The sequence below is a fragment of the Corticium candelabrum genome, chromosome 9 (assembly GCF_963422355.1).
Source record: "Corticium candelabrum chromosome 9, ooCorCand1.1, whole genome shotgun sequence".
Lineage (NCBI taxonomy): Eukaryota > Metazoa > Porifera > Homoscleromorpha > Homosclerophorida > Plakinidae > Corticium > Corticium candelabrum.
Genome location: NC_085093.1, coordinates 116,683 through 135,414, shown reverse-complemented (window position 1 = coordinate 135,414; position 18,732 = coordinate 116,683). Strand labels below are relative to the sequence as shown.

General features: G+C 43.0%; 4 protein-coding genes across 5 annotated transcripts; all 4 read left to right on the top strand.

Annotated features, from left to right (window-relative positions):
- Positions 1-555: 555 nt before the first annotated feature.
- Positions 556-9,060, top strand: LOC134184006 (polycystin-1-like protein 2). Its single transcript, XM_062651605.1, has 23 exons — positions 556-2,529; positions 2,596-3,382; positions 3,452-3,612; positions 3,677-4,638; positions 4,720-4,975; positions 5,043-5,238; positions 5,295-5,421; positions 5,511-5,636; positions 5,695-5,859; positions 5,919-6,204; positions 6,273-6,360; positions 6,447-6,572; positions 6,637-6,845; positions 6,918-6,991; positions 7,051-7,081; positions 7,160-7,386; positions 7,452-7,612; positions 7,672-7,831; positions 8,039-8,164; positions 8,231-8,322; positions 8,379-8,464; positions 8,540-8,830; positions 8,896-9,060. Exons 1-23 carry the CDS (start codon positions 556-558, stop codon positions 9,058-9,060), a joined length of 6,876 nt encoding a protein of 2,291 aa, XP_062507589.1.
- Positions 9,061-9,112: 52 nt separating this feature from the next.
- On the top strand, positions 9,113-9,980 carry LOC134185006 (polycystin-2-like). The gene is made up of 2 exons (XM_062652787.1): positions 9,113-9,397; positions 9,460-9,980. Exons 1-2 carry the CDS (start codon positions 9,143-9,145, stop codon positions 9,682-9,684), a joined length of 480 nt encoding a protein of 159 aa, XP_062508771.1. The 5' UTR covers positions 9,113-9,142; the 3' UTR covers positions 9,685-9,980.
- A 2,729-nt stretch (positions 9,981-12,709) lies between these two features.
- Positions 12,710-14,220, top strand: LOC134183955 (MORN repeat-containing protein 2-like). The gene is made up of 6 exons (XM_062651547.1): positions 12,710-12,765; positions 12,826-12,855; positions 12,915-13,088; positions 13,187-13,221; positions 13,818-13,906; positions 13,983-14,220. The coding sequence occupies exons 1-6, from the start codon at positions 12,759-12,761 to the stop codon at positions 14,080-14,082; spliced, it is 435 nt and encodes a 144-aa protein (XP_062507531.1). The 5' UTR covers positions 12,710-12,758; the 3' UTR covers positions 14,083-14,220.
- A 33-nt stretch (positions 14,221-14,253) lies between these two features.
- LOC134183952 (olefin beta-lactone synthetase-like) lies at positions 14,254-18,711 on the top strand. 2 transcript variants are annotated; one of them, XM_062651543.1, is made up of 9 exons: positions 14,254-14,334; positions 14,397-14,559; positions 14,621-14,736; positions 16,725-17,036; positions 17,172-17,565; positions 17,630-17,718; positions 17,775-17,939; positions 17,996-18,107; positions 18,172-18,711. In XM_062651543.1, exons 1-9 carry the CDS (start codon positions 14,263-14,265, stop codon positions 18,444-18,446), a joined length of 1,698 nt encoding a protein of 565 aa, XP_062507527.1. In that variant the 5' UTR covers positions 14,254-14,262; the 3' UTR covers positions 18,447-18,711. The 2 variants fall into 2 exon arrangements, with proteins under 2 accessions (XP_062507527.1, XP_062507528.1); XM_062651544.1 differs by lacking the exons at positions 14,254-14,334; positions 14,397-14,559; positions 14,621-14,736 and adding an exon at positions 15,485-15,657.
- The last annotated feature ends 21 nt before the right edge of the window (positions 18,712-18,732 follow it).

Below are 18,732 nucleotides of genomic sequence, written 5' to 3'. Positions count from 1 at the left end.
TAGATAATTTTTTTGTAAAACGAACAAATGCAATTGCTAAGAAACAGCTAATTTTAATTAATGATTGAAAATCTTACTTCACATGCCAATTTGAACGTATCTGATCAGTCTGTTATAATACTGGTACAATACGACAGGATTGCTCCACCTTTTATCGACCAGCAATATACAACATCGAATCGTAAGCGATCACATGTGCAGTGACCTAGCTGTACCATATCCCACGCCATATCAGTGATGATAACTGTTTTAATTGTTCGTTGCCGGCGTTCGCTTGAGAATACCAACGTTTACAGTTTTAGCTAGCTGTCAAGCTAATCAGATTTCGGATGACGTATAGACTCATTCCATCAGATTTATGCCAGTTGACCGCCATTTTGTAAAGAGCACTTCACATCTGTACAAACGCTACAGTTAAAGTCTAGATTGACCGCAGTACACGCACTACAAAGACAAGCAGATAGAGTCTAAGCTATAAACGCAGCAAAACCATGCTCTTACATGCAAATATTCCCGATTTAATAAATTTATCGATCCGTCCTTTCAAAATAGCGCATGCGCGATTGTTCATTCAAAAAAGCGGTTTTTCGTTACAAGGAAATGTTACCTTCACGCGTCGCCTTCATTCTGATTGAGATTGCTCTACTTGCCACCTGTTGCTCTAGTAGTCTTTCTGGACATCTAAAACAGCAAGAAAACGAAATTTCATCAGTCTCGATACTCATTGACGACACTCCTACCAGTTCTGATGTTGTCTACATTTCAACACTCACAAACGCTACGTTCGAGGCTCACATTAACAACAGCGCCAAAGAGTCCTACCATTGGGAAATCACACTTTACGACGGAAAGACAATTTCTGCCAACACTCAACAGGTATTCGTCCTGTTAAAAAGAGCTGGATCCTATTTCTTGTCTGTGACAGTCAGCAACTCTATTAGCAAAGCCTCGGCGTCCGTACACGTGCGGGCAGAGGATACCATCTCTGGCCTTGCAATAAGGTCGTCCAAAACGCACATTGCCGTCAACGAAACGATCGCATTTACAGCACACGTCGTGAGTGGTTCAAGTTTCGTTTTGAATTGGACGTTTACTCATGAAAGCGGTCGGTCGGATAACTACTATCCCGTAAAAACGAGATCAGTGGAGTACAGATTTACTGACGTTGGTATGTACGTTATCGAGTTAGAGGCGAAAAATAATGTCAGCAGAGAAAACATTGAAAACACAATCGAAGCTATGATCGTAGTTTCTAATCTCCACATTATTCATAACGAACAAGCAGTCGACAACAGTCAGCTAATGCTCGTGAAAGACACGCCAATCAAACTGACAGCTGAAATAATGGGATCAAATCCTGTTTTCTTGTGGATCTTGCGCAATGGCAGCAGCCAGTTCGAAGGGAGTCGCTCTTGCGACCCGAGCAGTGCAATAGGAAGCAAGAAGACGTTATCTTTACGCTTTTCTACTATTGGCTTGCGGCAGGTTATGATGTGCTCGACTAATCTCGTCAATCCCGGTCCCATTCTTGTCGCACACGTTGCCTTGCTCATCTATATTCCCATTGAAAATGAAATTTTGTCGGTGTCGCCGTCGACAACCGTCGTCAAAAATAGCAGCGTCGATTTCGTTATGAAAGTGACCGGTGGATCGTCCGTCATCTCGTACAATTGGACGATAAGCGAAGCGTCTGGTTCCAATGTGGCGGCGGTCACAACCAAGAGCAACGTGTTGAGCTTCCGTTTCGAACGCGAGGGCAAGTACGTAGTAACTGTTGTACCGTTCGACGATCTCCTCGACGGTAAGAAGCAAGAGGCTGCCGTCTACGTGCAATCCCTTCTCTGCCCACCTCCAGTGCTGACGGTGGTAACGCTACCTCTAGTGCAAGAGAGGATCCGCTCAAAATCGTTTCGTCTCGAGGTTTCTGCAATACCGAGCTGCACCATGTTTAGAATACGTTACTCCTGGATTGTTTATCGTAAAGAAACGAATGATGTCTGTCCGGTAAAAGCTTCAAAGTCAAGTGGAGTAAGTACAAACGAGATTAATACTGACAATCGTATCCTTACCGTTCCGAAAAACTACCTTCAACTGGGAGTCTACTGTTTTCGATTTGAAGCCTCCGTTGGCTCTGCTTCGAGCTCAGAAACGTTCGTCGTATCTGTCACAGAATCCAAGCTAGTGGCGGTAATTAAGGGTGGGCACCTGCGACTGATCGGTGTTCAACAGCAACTAACTGTAGATGGAAGTGACTCGTACGACCCGGATAACAGAATTGAAACAGAGCAGTCCAAACAAGAAAACAATCTCTTGTATGTATGGTACTGTAATTCTACTGTCACATCAAACCACGGCTGCCAGATAGTAGAAGACTCCAGCCTATTCGAGAGAGGTTACGGTTGCTTCATGGATGACAGTGTAGACACATCTGTCGTAACTACAGAAGGGAACACTCTACAACTCGGTAGAACGTACTTGTTCTTGCTGAAAGTAACGACAGGAACAAGAATCTCTACGGCATGGCAACAGGTACCGTAGTTAAACAAGGAACATCTTAATGTCTGTTTGTTATTTCTCGTTTCATTGTACTTGCAGGTGTGTGTTACCAAAAACAAACAACTGAATGCCCCACTCATCGACTGCTTGTCGTGTGAACGGTACGGCACAGAACGGTTCATCTCTAGCACAACAACGGAACTGGTCGTCGAGTGTTCGGAGGAAAGCAATTGCCAAGATTTGTCAGTCCGTTGGCGATTGTATAACGTGACCGACAACGAGAAACCAGAGGAAGTAATACTCGACGATAAAAAGACTCCGACGGGAACTAGACGTCGCAATCTAGTAGTGTATCCTAATGTGCTCGACAGCAGCACCGTCTACCGTTTCGAATTGACTGTCACGGAAAGCAATCGAGATGAAGATGATTTTGGTTTTGCGAGTTTTACCCTCCCACCTAACAGCCCGCCTAAGAACGGCTCCTGCAGCATTAGTCCTCAACGAGGGATCACCCTGTCGACGCAGTTTACGTTCAGCTGTAGTCGTTGGATTGACGACGATCTCCCATTAGAGTATCAGTTTAGTACTGGACGCCACATGGACGCGTCACGTCGTGATCGAGTTATCATCTACCGAGGTTTCCAAAATCGATACGTTGCCGATTCCCTGCCCGCGGGAAGTGCGAACAATAACTACACAATTTATGTATTTGCGAAAGTTTCTGATCGATTCGGAGGAGAGACAGAAGTAGAGATACAACCACTAGTTGTCGAGCCGCTGCCGGATACTTCAAACACGACTGCCTTTGAAGAGATCGCACTGAACGCACTGACGAGAGTAGAAACCGAGTTTGGTAACGACCCACAGAGAGTAACCGAGACGTGTGGTAACCAACCAATCAAACAAAACGTCAACGTTGTAGACAATCTTATAAGAGTATGTTCTTGTCCTATAGGATCCATAATGCAGTCGGTCAATGCGGTAGATGGTGAAACCAAAGATGATACGACAAGACGAGCTCGACTGCGCCAAACTTGCATAGAAAAAATGAACGAACAACCAGTCGAGTCTGCTGGCGATGCAGAACGCATTCTTTCCGTTTTAGTCGAAACAACGGTCAGTTGAAAACATCAGTCAATCATGTCTAGACAAACACGCGACTTTTGTTTATCACTTTCAGACCAACCCTGCTGAGATCAGAGTCAGGGCAGTACAAAAAGTTGCGCTCAACACACTACAAAGAATCGTTGCAGCCGTCGATACGGTAGACGATATCAATGAGACAGACAGCACAGCTATTCAAAACATGCGAGTCGTTTCTAATTTGATCACGGCAAGCTTAGTGAGCACTGACAACAAAGACGAGAGTTCGTACGTGAAAGTAGACGAGGCTGACGTGAGCGATGTAAAAGAACTGAGCATAAATTTAGTCCGTCAGGTGCAAAATCTAGGGACAATACTGGCGGCAAATCGCGTTGTTGGCGAAAGACCGTCCATCGTCGAGACTCCGCAGGTTACTTTAGTAACATCAAAATCTGAAGCCGGACAAGTGGTTGGCAACACTCTTTCTCTTCTGTACAAAGACATCGGCTTTGAACTGGGTGATGGATTTGGAAACAAGTTAAGAAACTTCAGCAATTCGTCAGAAGTTCTACAGAGTGTGTATAATTTCGACAGCAATCCTTACTATTACAGTCCGTCGTCGAAGAGAATCAATACGAAGGTAGTAGGTTTGGAGTTTAGAACGACCGATAAAGAGGAGATTAAGATCGACGACTTACCGGACGATAGTCAGGTGCTCGTTCGTATCCCTCGATCTATTGACGCCAACTTTACGTCAACAGAGGCGACCGTCGTATCGAGCAAATACACATTTCTCCAGTTCAATTTTTCCGAGTTGTGGAGTGACGGAGCTGCCAGCATCGAGGTGACTCTTCTCGGTTCTTACAGGACGGAGGACGACAGAATTAGAGATAAGAGTGAGGAGCCCAAGGGAGTCGCAGTATATTTTATGCAACACGAAGGACCTACGGATTCAGATGTGACAGAAGAATATCATCAGTTCAACCTAACATTAGATATGTTTACTAATACATCGTCGAACGTCCCTCACAAAAACTACACAATCTTTTTGTTGGCCAGGTAAGCTCTATCTATATTAGCAGTTGCAACCATTACATTCTTCTCTAGCTACATTTCATTCTTCCCTCTTTACACACGCAGTTCTGTCAACGAGAGTACTAACCAATTCGTCGGTCTCAAGAGTCTTCATTCCCAATTCGCTTTTAACGTGTCTGTCCGCATCTTCTTTTCTGTTTGTCTGTCTTGGGATGAAAAGGAGCAATCGTATTTATCGTACGGATGTCGACCAACGGATCTCACAACGTCTGTCAACCTTGTGTGTCGCTGCAATCACTTGACGTCGTTTGCTGGTGGCATGTTTCCGGCTCCCAATCCAATAGACTTTTCTGTGTTTCTCGTAAGTCTGTACGTGTTGAAAACGTTGACGTGATTTGCGTTGAGACTGTTTGATATATATATTGTAGTCATTGGATATTGCTTCCAATCCTGTCGCTTTGGTGACTCTGATAATAGTGTATGTGATCTACGTCGTTGCTGTAGTATTTGCAAGACGAGCCGATCTAAAAGACGAGCGATTTGTCAAGGAAATACCATTCTGTGGTCCGAACGGAAGCTTTCAATACGAGATTTCTGTTCAGACAGGATATTGGTTTGGTTCAGGTACAAAATGATAATATTACGCGCAACTCGTCTGATTGTCTAAAAAATGATTCCAGGCACGACAGCTAACGTTGGTATCGTTCTCTACGGTAATGAGAACGTTTCTGGAAAGAGACATTTGTACCGACCGAGTGCGTTTCGTCGAAGTTCTCTCGATGTTTTCCAAATTGCTTTTGACGATCGGTGCGTGGTTGTTGATCGCTTGTAATGTATATATACAGTATATTACTGCCTGCTAGATCTATCGTGTTTGTCTTGACATTGTATTACAGTCTTGATCAAATCGAGAAAATTCGTGTTTGGCACGATAACTCTGGCAGTTCTCCGTCATGGAATCTTAATCGTATTCACGTCAAAGACATGCAAACAGGACAAGTTTTCTACTTCGTCATCAATGAGTAACGATGTGATGCCGACCAACTGTAACTTCTGTTTCCTGATGATTTTTATTGATAGATGGTTGTCTGTTGATTCGGATAGCGGTCTGTTGGCCTTGGAGATACCGCAGGCTACGACTAACGACCTCAAAAAGTTTTCCAGCATCTTCCCTAGTCAAACGAGCTACGGATTTTCTGAAAAACATCTTTGGTTCTCTGTTGTAGAGAGACCAGCTCGCAGCACGTACGCTCATAAGGCAACAACGATGCGACGAGTTGACCGACGAGTTTGTGTGTCTATAGGTTTACTCGCGTGCAGCGAGTCACTTGCTGTCTGTGTCTCTTCATCAGCTTCGTAACAGCGAGCGCAATGTGGTACGGAGTAACGCCGGAAGGAAAAACTGATCTCGATTTGGGATTTACGTCAATATCTTATCAGCAAATTGGAATCAGCATCATGGCTACAGCTGTAACATTCCCTCTCAACATAATATGGATCACCATGTTCCGAAAATCCAAGAGAAAAAACATTTCCTGCTTCGCAAAAAGAAATTTAGAAAATAAACATGAGCATGTGGAGAACGTGAAGGTTAGCCACTAATGTTGCACTTGCAATGAACAGCGATCACCCTTACGAACGCCGTATTATATGACTAGACTGTTATGTCGCATCACGATACCGCACCACACAGTCCTCACCTCGCTACCCCCGACGATCTCTCACGAGTGAGACAGGATGCGGAAGGTATATATGTATGTCACTCTAGCTGCACTGACAATTAACTCTTCATTTAGTCATCTTACGTTTACCTAACGACGCGGTATTTCCAGATCACAATCTAGAGGAGCTCGATGTCGACGCAAGCAAAATCGTTGCTCCACCATCATCCACTAGATCCTTTACTGCTGATGTCGGTTCAACCGATGAGACAGAAGCACCAATACAAACATCAAAACGTAAGCTCGCAAAAACGCATCGGATTTTCCTTTTCCAATTAAGCGATCGGTTTGCATCCGTTAGCAGAGCCTTCTACGGCCAACAAACGGCAGTTTGAACTACCTCATTTCTTCGTCTACGTTGCCTATTTCGGATGTTTCGCTACTTGCGCAGCAGGGTCGGTGGTAATAATGATATACGGACAGCAGTTTGGACGGATCAAGGCATTTCGATGGCTCGTCACGATGCTCTTGTCTTTTGTTGAATCCGTCTTCGTCTTCGAACCGGTCAAGGTAGGAAAAAACCGTACACAACTTCAACTGTCGAAAGTAGTATATAGAACGGTCGAATCTGACTCATTGCAGGTGTTTGTTATAGCAGCGCTCGTGGCGTTGCTGATCAAGCCCAAAGACGTCCTAGAAACCACTACCGCATACGAGTACGTAAGATCGAAATCCGGCCAGCTGCTATTTAATGATATCAATCTCCATATTCTAGTGTGCAAGTCAAGCCAGTCGAAGGAGTAGAGGTAACTTTTTCTTTTTTTTGCAAAAGTACCCGTTTAATTCGATGCTTGTGTGCACTATTGCTTGGTACGGTGTTGCAGATAGAAAATGTGAGAGCTCTCACCGAACAAGACCGAGATGCGGCTCGGCAGCGTCAACAAAAGCAGCAACACATGATCAAAGTGATCTGGGAAATCGGTCTCTATTTTATCTTCCTTTGGCTTGTGGTCGTCATTGCATACACCGATCGGGACGAACGTGCGTTCTTGATGACAAAGGCGTCGGAAGAAACGTTCGACGTAAAAGGATCTTTCAGTGACATCAACACGTTCGTTAGGGTTATCGAAAGTCAATGTAGTTGATGTTGTAACGCATACGTCATTCTGTGTATAGAGCCGATCATTTCTTCCAATGGGCTAACACGACACTCCTCGAAGGCCTCTACTGGGAGAGATGGTACAATGGTAGTCCAGTCCGTCACCCAGGATTTACTAGGAATAATATTGGCAAAGTGCTAGGCGGAGTTAGATTAAGACAAGTTAGAGTCCAAAAAGGTACTCGAAATTCGTTTCTTCGAAATCAAACTAATAATAGTTGACCGGTTTTCGAACAGATTCCTGCAACGTAGTTGGAATATTTACTGATCAAATTAGCGAGTGCTACTCGCAGGGAAACAATGAAAACGACCACAGTAACTATGGTGTCGGATGGACTGACAGCTCAAACATGAGCGACGCGTCGTGGAGATGGAGCAGCAGCTCGGATTTGGATGGGTATGTATGTATGTATGTATGTATGTATGTATGTATGTATGTATGTATGTATGTATGTATGTATGTATGTATGTATGTATGTATGTATGTATGTATGTATGTATGTATGTATGTATGTATGTATGTATGTATGTACGTATGTATGTATGTATGTACGCTGCACTGGCAAAACAAAATGTCACTCTTTGCCTTACATATAATACATAGAGTTCCGTATTGGGGTCGTTTGGGTGTTTACTCTGGTGACGGTTACGTGCACGATCTCGGCCTTACGAGTCTTCAAGCCAGAACGGTGGTAACGAGGTTACGTGATAATCTTTGGATTGATCGTCGGTATAGGCTTAGTTGATCATATCCAGTCCATCAGTATTTGAAAATAACTGCCTGCTGTCTGCTCAGAACACGAGCGGTCTTTGTTGAATTGACATTATATAATGCCAACGTCAACTTGTTCGAGTCCGTCACGTTCTTGATTGAGTTTCCTGCCACAGGTACGTTCTTTTCTATTGAACTCTCAACGAACAATTTAAGTGTTTGTCGATTGAAGGTGGAGCAATCCCGTCTCATCAGTTTCTTTCCATCAGACTGATCAGATACGTCAGCTCACTAGACAATGTCAAGTTGGCTTGCGAGGTGAATTTAAAACATCAAATGAGTCTCCTTTAAATTGCATGGATAATGTCAACTTTACTTATTCTTTGTTTATAGATCATGTTTATTTTCTTCATTCTTCTGTACACGTTTCGTTTGTTCAAAGAAGCAAAGCAGACTGGAATAAAGATTTACATCAAGTACTTTTGGACTTGGATAGAGATTCCCTTCTTGTGCCTGTCTTATGCGGCAATCATCTACGCTATCTATCGCATTGTGGCCATCAGGCAGCTTCTCAGTGCGTATAGCAGTTCACCTAACACGTTCACAAATTTCTACCGAACCGTCCTTTTGAGCCTCGCAATGCAGTACGTCCTCGCCTTCCTCGGATTCCTTGTGTCTATAAAGGTACAACAAATGGCTCTAGATGTGCACTTTGACTCTATAGTGTGCTGTTTAACGTTGTTTTGCAGGTTCTCAAATTATTTCGTTTCAATCGAAGGATGACAATGCTAGGAATGATCATGAAAATCTCTGCTTGGGAACTCTTGTCAATAATTTTCTTCTTGATTGCTCTGTTGTGGACATTTTCACAGCTTGGATATTTGGCAAGCAAACTGCAAAAGCATAATGGTTGAAATACCTGTAATGACGACATCCCTCCACCTCTGTCTGTAGGTTTTACAGGGTAGTGGTGATTTCAAGTCTTTAGCCACAGCGATGAGAACTACAATCAGTACAATCCTTGGCCAATTCCATTTCTACGGATGGGTTGAAGAGCATCGAATTCTGGCACCCATCATGTTCTTCTTCTTCAATCTCATTGTGCTTCTAATATTGTTGAGTGTCTTTGTAGCACTTCTAAACTTATCCGTCAGTGTAGTCAAGCAGTCACTCTTACAGCAAAGCAATGACTTTGAAGTCATTGAGTATATGACGAAACGTATGCGACTGTGGCTAGGATGTAAGCCCAAGGTTTGGACTACTAGTCACCATATTGCAAAAGTTACTTTAGTAATACCATATTCATTTTATAGGATACAAATAACCCCGATGAAGGCATTGACAGTCCCGCAGTTTCTGCGATTACCGCTCGAGATATTGAAGTCACAGATACTGGACAGGAAGAGAGTCTCGCAGACAATCATTTTGATGACAAAATGTGGACAAACATCGTTCCATGGCCAAGAAAGCTACAACAAAAGATGGATAAAATCCTCTCTCTTTTGGACAAAATTTCAGACACTGACAAGAAAAATTAGAAAGACTTCTGTGTGAAACACAATCTCTACTGTCAATCTCACACTGTTATCATGTAACGTGAAACACAAGCATGTAGTACTGTAACTTATCCCTGGTGCTCTCCTTGCAAACTGTTGCCATGCAGCTTTGCATTCAGTTGAGCCAACAGCTACACACTAGCATTTGGCTACAGTTATATTGATAACTACATTAGATAGCAGGAGAAACTGGCCGTATATTTGTACATGTTTCCTGCAGTTTAGATACGCATGATTGACAAATGAATCAGGAACACATAATCCCAATGACCAGACAACATGTCAGTAAAGTATAAAGTTTATCGGATCCCATCACCTAACCAAACTACAAGTAGACCTTCCCTCCATCTCTAAAACAAAATTGATTGAGAACTGTTACACTAACAAACCAGTGTCCCTACCCAAATTGTCTCATCTCTAAGTTGTCCCCGGGCAACCATACGTGAAATTTTTAGTTGCTTGGTCATTACTCTGGTAGCCTATAACTAAATCCATGACCACTATTGCTATAGTGCTATAGCTGATTTATGAAAATATATGTATTTACAGACAGGAAAAGACAGCTAACAAACAAACAGACAGACAAACAGACAAACAGTGCTCATAAATATTTTATCACATGTATTAGCATTGATGTATTAACTTTGATGTATAAAAGATGCATTGACAGACAGACAGACAGACAGACAGACACACAAAAATGCAGACAGGCTGACAGACAGACAGACAACTGAGTGCAGACAGACGAGTTCAAAATTACTGGACGACTCGATTGTGATGTAGCAACACAATGCAAGAGTTGATGCAGAAGATGAGCAGAGTCCAGTGTAGTGGTGACTCAATTGGTGCCATTCCTAACTCTGTTAGCTTATTATCAGCTGTTTCATTGACTCTTAGTCATAGTCAGGAACCTCTTGGGTCCAATTTGTCTTAGAACTTGCTGATATTTAGTGTATAATATCGTAGACTGTAATAATCATACTAGTCTTGTGTAAAAATGTGTATTGACAGACAGACAGACAGACAGACAAACAGACAGATTACACAAGTACATAACAAGTAGAACTACAAACAAAAGGCTAGACTCTACAGCTAAGAACAAGATAAGCAAGTCAGAAGAAATGATAACATCAGAATCCAAAGAAGACCAAGAGATGATGACAACAGAATCCAGCCTTTTGTTTGTGGTTCTACTTGTTGTGTATTTGCGTAATCTTTTGTTGTAGTTGTGACAGTTACTTTAGTTTCACATGTATTAGCTTTGATGTATAGAATATATGAATATTTGATAGACAAACAGACAGACAGACAGACAGACCGACAGACAGACCGACAGACAACCTGTGAGAAGCAGACTTGCCGTGCTCTAAACTGGCGGTTTCCATCTCCTTGGACACAGAGGGGCAAATGATTTGCAGGGCCATCAAAAGGGTAAAGCTAACAGGACTCTGCAACAATAGGTGAGATCCTGCTTTTAGGATTTGCAGCCATTGTCTTAATTAAAGAATAAAGTAACCCAAATAATGATACGATGCTTGTTTGCAATTTTCAATTTTGGGTACTTCTATGTTACAAGCAAGCGCTCACAAGCATAAATGGCACAAAGTAGCATCGCCATGACACTACAGGTCACGCCCAATCTGCCAGTAATTAATTAGGAAAGGAGACACAGATATCTGATCTGTCATCTATGACACCTAAATGCTCTCAGTAGGTCTGCAAAATGGTAGACTTATCTATAAGTAAGTTTACTAACCAAGGTCCCTTTACTCTAAAAAGTACCTCTGTACAGTGTACAGTGAGCTGCTAATTAGCACCAGTGATATAACAATGAGGGCATGCTTGCTCAGGAAGGAAAAGTCAAGCTGGTAGGTGTAGGGTATCTGTCAGCTAGTTGTCCCTAGGCAACCATAGTTTGCCATTTCAGTTGCCCGGACATATTTTTGGTTGTCTCGGCTCCCAGACAACAGATTTGTCGTACACTGGGTAGTATGCAAACAGAGCACCATCTTAAAGCACTAGTGGCTAGAATGGGTCAGATATACGTAGCACACACCATATCTACTTCAAATTGACTTCAACTTGCCCTTCATCCAGTAAATTGCCATTAGATTTGACATCCTAGTAGACTATTGGCTCTACTATTGGCGTGCATCATATAATAATTAATTTATTACCTTCTACGTAATGGTTTTCACTTGCTAGTTACCAATTAACTGCAACAATATTCATCAAACAAACCTTTCAACTTTTCATCGTTGCTCCATTGCCAACAACGCTGCAGCTGCATCGTCAAATTGACAGCCATCTAACAGGGGTGGCCAAGTTCGACTAAGGCTGGTGTGGCACCATGCAGGAACGCATCCTGGTAGGGAAATGACACGCCCACGTGGGCACACCTGCATGAGAACAGCTCGAGGTTTGAGGTTACCTACCTCCCTCCCTCCCTCCCTACCTCCCTCCCTCCCTACCTCCCTCCCTACCTCCCTCCCTACCTCCCTCCCTACCTCCCTCCCTACCTCCCTCCCTACCTCCCTCCCTCCCTCCCTCCCTCCCTCCCTACCTACCTACCTACCTACCTACCTACCTACTTACCTACTTACCTACTCCCTCCCTACCTCCCTCCCTACCTCCCTCCCTCCCTACCTACATAGTGGACTCGTACCCAGTCCTCCTCCTCGCGCGCACTACACGTGTTTTAGCACGTGCTTTTTGCTCCACATACACACGTACGTACTTAGACTACATACATCTATACATACATACACACATCAGTTGCCTTGTGCTCAGGAATCACTGGTCTTCAGTCACAGTCGTGAAATCGGCATCTTCTTGAGTGTGCTCAAGCCTTGGTGCCAAATCTTTGCTTGTCTGGTGCCCAAGACCAGCTTCTGTGGCACCATTTAGTCTAGCATAGACTCGTCGACCAGTCTCGCCGCGCTTTCGTCATTCCCGGATGTTTAAGAGGCAAAACGTCACACGTGACATGCCCTCGCGAACGCCATGCACCGACCACTAACGCGCGCGACTTTTAGCAGTTGCTCCGGTAACGAGAGATGGCAGGTTTGTCGCCGTTTCCTGGTGTATTTCGATTGATTGTAATACATAGTTGTTTTGTTCAAGGCAAGAAATCTAGTGCAAAGGAAGTTAACGGTTAGACCTACTACTTGTCTTTCAGAAAGCACTGTGGTCACGTGACTCGATCGTTACAGTGGCCGAGACAGTAGAAAGTGGCGTTTATGTGTTCCCAAATGGCGACAAATATGAAGGAAATTACAGATTGTCACTTAACGGAGTGATTGAACGGCACGGGAGGGGCGTGTATTTTTCCTCTGATGGCACAACGTACAGTGGAGAATGGGTCAATGATTCCATGAGTGGAGAAGGTGATATCTTTCAATACCGTGAATGCTTCATTCATTTCTTCTGTCCATATCAGCTTTCTACAGTCTGTTCACTTAACTAAAACTTTGCTGTGTTTTAGGTAAAATTGTGTATTCGTCTGGAGCTATCTACGAGGTCATTTAATTGGATGTATAGCTCAAATTGAAATGGTGCCAATCTTGTGGCCATTAGACATACACACAGTATCTGTCTTTATCCAGTATGGTGACTGTGTGTGGTAGAGTGTGTTTGTATTTGTTTGTTTGCTTATGCATGTCTGTATGCACTTGTACACAAACGAGTCTGCTGACCTCCATATAGCTTTTGTAGTTAGCAACTGCATTCTACGAGGTCAGTCAGTGCACCATTTGTCCAATTGATTTTAGGTTTTGACCATTTTGCTTAGATGGCCAGCTACTTTAATTAATAGAATCTTGCATAATTGAGACGTTTCAGACAAACTGATTTTTGACAAATGATAGGCCGAAAGGTTCAGTGGTAGGGTAGTCACACTAGCTGACAATTAACCCATTGATGATCCCATGTTCTTCAGAACCCAAACTTTCTCTAAATCCCCTGATGTTCTTGTAAACTTGTCACTCATTGAGACACTTGATTGTAACTTTGCTGTGTAATGATAGTAACTAGAATGTGGATGCTGTACTTAATTGTTGCAGTGGTCATGCATGCACTCTTAATCTACGTTTGATTTGCTGCTGTTGGATGTTTAGGGAGGTCTGTTCAATAATTGTTACAACGGACATGGGAGATACAGTTGGCCTAATGGGTCAAGTCTGACAGCCAATTTCAAAGACATCAAGTTTAGAATATAAACTGGCAACTTCAGAGTGTTAAGTTAACTTAAATGACATGCATATCTGTGTCTTTCTTTGTAGACTAGATGGTCACGGTGAATTCATCGATACAACGGGAAAAGTGTGGAAAGGACTATTCAACGGAAGGCACGCCCCTGGTCTTAGGGTGAAACAGTCCTAAAACTCTAGTGTAGAAATTAGAGAAACTGGGGTCAATCGTTCCAGAAAAGTTGTCCAGTTTTGAATTGTAAAAAGATAGAGAGTGTACTGTACAACATATTAGTGTAGTGCAGTACCTTGGTAGGTACAGTACAGTTGTACCGCGTTACACTAGTCTGGATCCAAGGTCCGGATTCCAAGGATGTCTGCCGTCCCCAGCATCGTCGCCTCGTTCGTCGAACATGCGGCCACAGGGTCTAGAGACAACATTCTCGTAAGTCTGTCTATTCAATCACAAACTCTACAACGCTAACGCGTCGGTCACCTCGTCGCTAGGTGATTGACAACGAGAAGATAACGTACGGCCAACTCTTGTGCCGCGTCGCACAGCTCAAGAGATTCTTCGAAAGCAGTGGAATCGCTTGCGGTGACAACGTTCTCATAACTGTTTCTCCGTCGGTCGATTTTTACGCGTCTGTTCTCGCCGTCTTTTCGATTGGTAGGAAGATAGGCAACGACAATTGCGTACGCGTAGTTGCATGAATGTTTTACGTCGGTAGGCGCTGTTGTCGTCGTGCTGGACACATCGATGGGCCTGAAACGAGCCAATTACTGCATACAATTGGCTAAGCCTGTGGCATGGATACACAGAAGAGGCGAGTACTGGTATTTCAAGGTGATCATGTGATCTCACGCCGACGTCAATAAAATAATTAATAAATAAATAAGAGTATTACCACGGTATCATGGTCTATTAACCTAAATATGTAATGATAGTAATTATATCAATTGTTTGTAGGTTCGAACCAGGACCAATCCTACTTGCTAAAGCTAATCTAGATAACACTATTTGTGCATTGAAAAAACCTGTCAAAATTTGTAAAGGTGCCCGTTCAAGATTCACCGCGCACGCAAACTTGAAGCACGATTTCAAGTTGTGTCCTAACGAAGCAGAGCAAGGTAACATCTTAGGGTGCACCACTTTCTATGACATACAGTCTTTATTCCTAGTCTAATAAAGAGAAAGGCGAATCGCGTTCTTGTCCGCCATGGCAGTTTCGCTCCTCGCACTTTGCATTTTGGGAATCTAACGACAAGTGTGTTAGATTCTTTATCCACACATTTACCATTTAACTTCTTGAGATAGCTTGCTGTTGAACGACAAAGCGCTTTCTCGATTGTTTTCTAGTTGCACGTGACCCGGAAATGGGTGGAGCACTGAGCATCACGTGATGGCATCTGAAAACTCGGAGCGTGAAATAAGCCACGGAGAGGTGCCAGACGCCGCCGGTGCCGCGCCAGCAACGCAGATCATGCATCTATCTTTACATGGTAGCTACAAGAGCTGGCTAGAATTGAGGAATAGCTTAATTAAACCCGTAGCGACAGACGATGCGCCGGTATCGGTGTTTCTTTTACGGAAATTCAACAACTGCAAGTCAGATGTATGCGTTGGTACACTGCTAAGCTAGTCTACAACTTCATACATGGTAGATGTCTGACCGGATGCCATCGCACCACCCATTTTTGGGTTACGTGCAACAAGGAAAAGATCGAGAAATCGCTTTGTCGTTCAACAACATGTTATCTCAAACTGGTAAATGGATAAGTGTGTGCATAAAGGCACGATTTCAAGTTTGCGTGGGTGTGTCTGCGCGTGCGTGGGGAATGGTGAGCTGGCACCTTTAAATTTGATTATGTGAGTATGTCTGGAATTTGCTTGCATTCAATAAGTAGCAAAGACACTACTATGGTCACCAGTACTGTATATGATCAGTAATATGATGTGTTGATTTACAAAATCTACAGTAATCGCCAAGCATAGCAAGGCTTCTAATCCGGGTTGCACAACAGAAAGGGGGCGTGGTCCTATATGGGAGCTCTTGGTGTGTGTGTGTGTGTGTGTGTGTGTGTGTGTGTGTGTGTGTGTGTGCGCGTGTGTGTGTGTGTGTGTGTGTGCGTGTGTGTGTGTATCTGAACACATGAACCTCAAGTTTCTCCCCCCCCCATGACCACGTTTCATTATAAGACCTACTCCAAGAAATCGTTTCCGTGTCCGACTACAGATCAGTATGAACGATTCGTGCAAGTGACCAAACGGTGAAGAAAAAGCCTCATAAAGTTCCGTTGCCCCATCCTTTTGTATTGTAGCTAGGGATTGTGTCTACTTGACAACCATGAAACACCTTCAGGAGTTGAATGCCACATACAGTCAACTATTCACACTTCCCTTACTAGAATATGATCAATCCTTTAGCCAATACACTGTGCTGTATTTAGCACTATTGATTGTCAATGTTTGCCGATATCAATTTCTATGTCAGTAAATTAATACCATACCACTGTTGTTACAACGGAACTGAGTGCATACTTATACTGTATGTATACATTTCAATTGTCTTGATCATGATCGTGATGACCACTACTTACCAGGTCTTAATTAAATTACTAGGAAGTTTGCATGTTTACTTCCATGACAGGGTTTCAACAAATACCTATTGTCTAGCTAGACCGTGTTACTCATCAATGTGAGGCACCTTTGGATACCATAAAACGAATTATTATTATTAATTATTATTAATAATAATAATATACTTCATATATTTAAATATGATTTGTCTTTATTAGTTGTAAGTAATGACAAATGTTTTGTTTGTGATGTAGTACATTTCAACTGCCATTCGGGCTATCCCACTAGATGTTCTAATCACTGATGCTCCACCTATCGATCCTAAAACTCCGGTTCAAGTCACAACTTCAGAACGAGCGCTTGCTACGTTTACCACTGGTAGCACTGGACTACCCAAGATCATGTATAGAACACATAATTTTCTACTCCATCAGTCACGTGCTGTGTCACACACATACATGAAGATACACGGCATAAACCCTGCTGGTTTTGTGATGGGGTCTCCTCAAGAAGGAACCGAAACAGGATTTACAAATATGCCCATTCTATTCTTGCACCAGTTGAAGGTACGATGTAGTGTAAAGTGGAGTTTCTGTTATTACAAGGTGCATGCATGAGCTTTTCTAAGACCTAACTCTCGATTATTTGACATCACTGTTGCACTGTTGCCAGAATATAATGAATTGTACTTTGCTTTATAGCTTGGAGCAACAAGCATGCTTCACTCGAAAATAAAAAGTTACGAACCTGCATCTGTGGTTGCCTTGATGGAAGACACAGGAATCACAAATTCTGTTCTATCGCCAGCAATTGCCTATCAACTTTGTCTCTATTGTACTGAACATAATCGACGGCTTCCTACCAAGGTGATTGCTGTCGGAGGTGCACCTATATATCGACATATGGCAGATGTCATGCTGAAAGCAATGATGGATCAACGGGTTATAATTGTCTATGGCAGTACAGAAGCTGAACCAATATCCTTCACAGATGCAAACACAAAGGTTGCAAAAGAATCAGAGTCAGACTTTATGGGTCATTTTGTTGGAACTTCATTCATTGAAGGAGGAGTGAGAATTGTTCAAATCGATGCTGGTACAGTATACATGATCAGTTTGTACCACTAATCTCGTGTAATCATGTGAGGGTTTCTACATAGATGCATTGAGAAAGGTAGAGGATGTCCAATTGTCTCAAGGAGAAGTTGGGGAAATTATTGTTTCGGGCTGGAATGTCAACACGGAGGATGTATGGCAGTAGTTTGATGGCATTCCTAAAGGCTTGCAGTGTTCTGTACTGTTCAGGCACCCGAATCAAGAATTTTGAAAGACCAATATGGCAAGCTGTGGTTGAAGTTGGGAGATGCTGGCTTCCTTGACAAAGATGGAAATTTATGGCTGGTTGGTCGCGTTTCGTGGCTCGTTGAGAGGAATGGAAAGAGGCACTGGTCAATCATTACCGAGGAGAAGGTCTAACATCCTCCAATCACATTTGACCGAAGTCATTCCATGTTGCTATGCCTTAGGTTTTACAGTTCCTCAGAGATGATGCCACACTGGCAGCATATCTATATCGAAATAGCCAAGCGCATTTGATCATTGAAGCACCAAATGGCTTGAACACGAGACAAGAAAAACGTAAGCTAACTCTCATTTCCTATGGCTCCAGACTCATTCATTTCTCATTTCTGTGATTGATCAGGTCTGCGTCTATACCTACAGACAGAAGATATTCCAGTAGACTGCATGAAAATATACAAGACAATGCCTCGAGACCGTCGACATAATTCCAAACCAGACATGGCCCAACTGTTTTCAGACAAGAAGCCTCTGGTAGTCAAGGTACTGGTGATAGTTATAGGAACAGTTGCATTTGCGTGGCTGTTGAAGCAGTGCAACTTGCAATTGGCGCTATATCTAGCATTGGCATCATTACTAGTAGTCAGTTGGATGCTTTGTAGTTTGTGTATTGTGTAGCTGACTCATGGTGATAAATGTAAACACAAATGACTATTTTAGTGACAACATGTAAACAGAAAATTCCTATCTATTTGGAGGAGAATGCGGAAAACAGCTAATTTACCTGCGTAGGATGGCAAACTTAGTGTTTAGGCATGCATTATTTCACAGTTGATGTCACAGCTATACCTCCTCCAGCTATCTGTACACCTAGCACCTGCCGGTCACGTGACCACATAAGAGGCTGGTTCACCAAGTATCTGCTAACGTATTCCTCCCAGCGTCGACATCTCATTATTCTTCA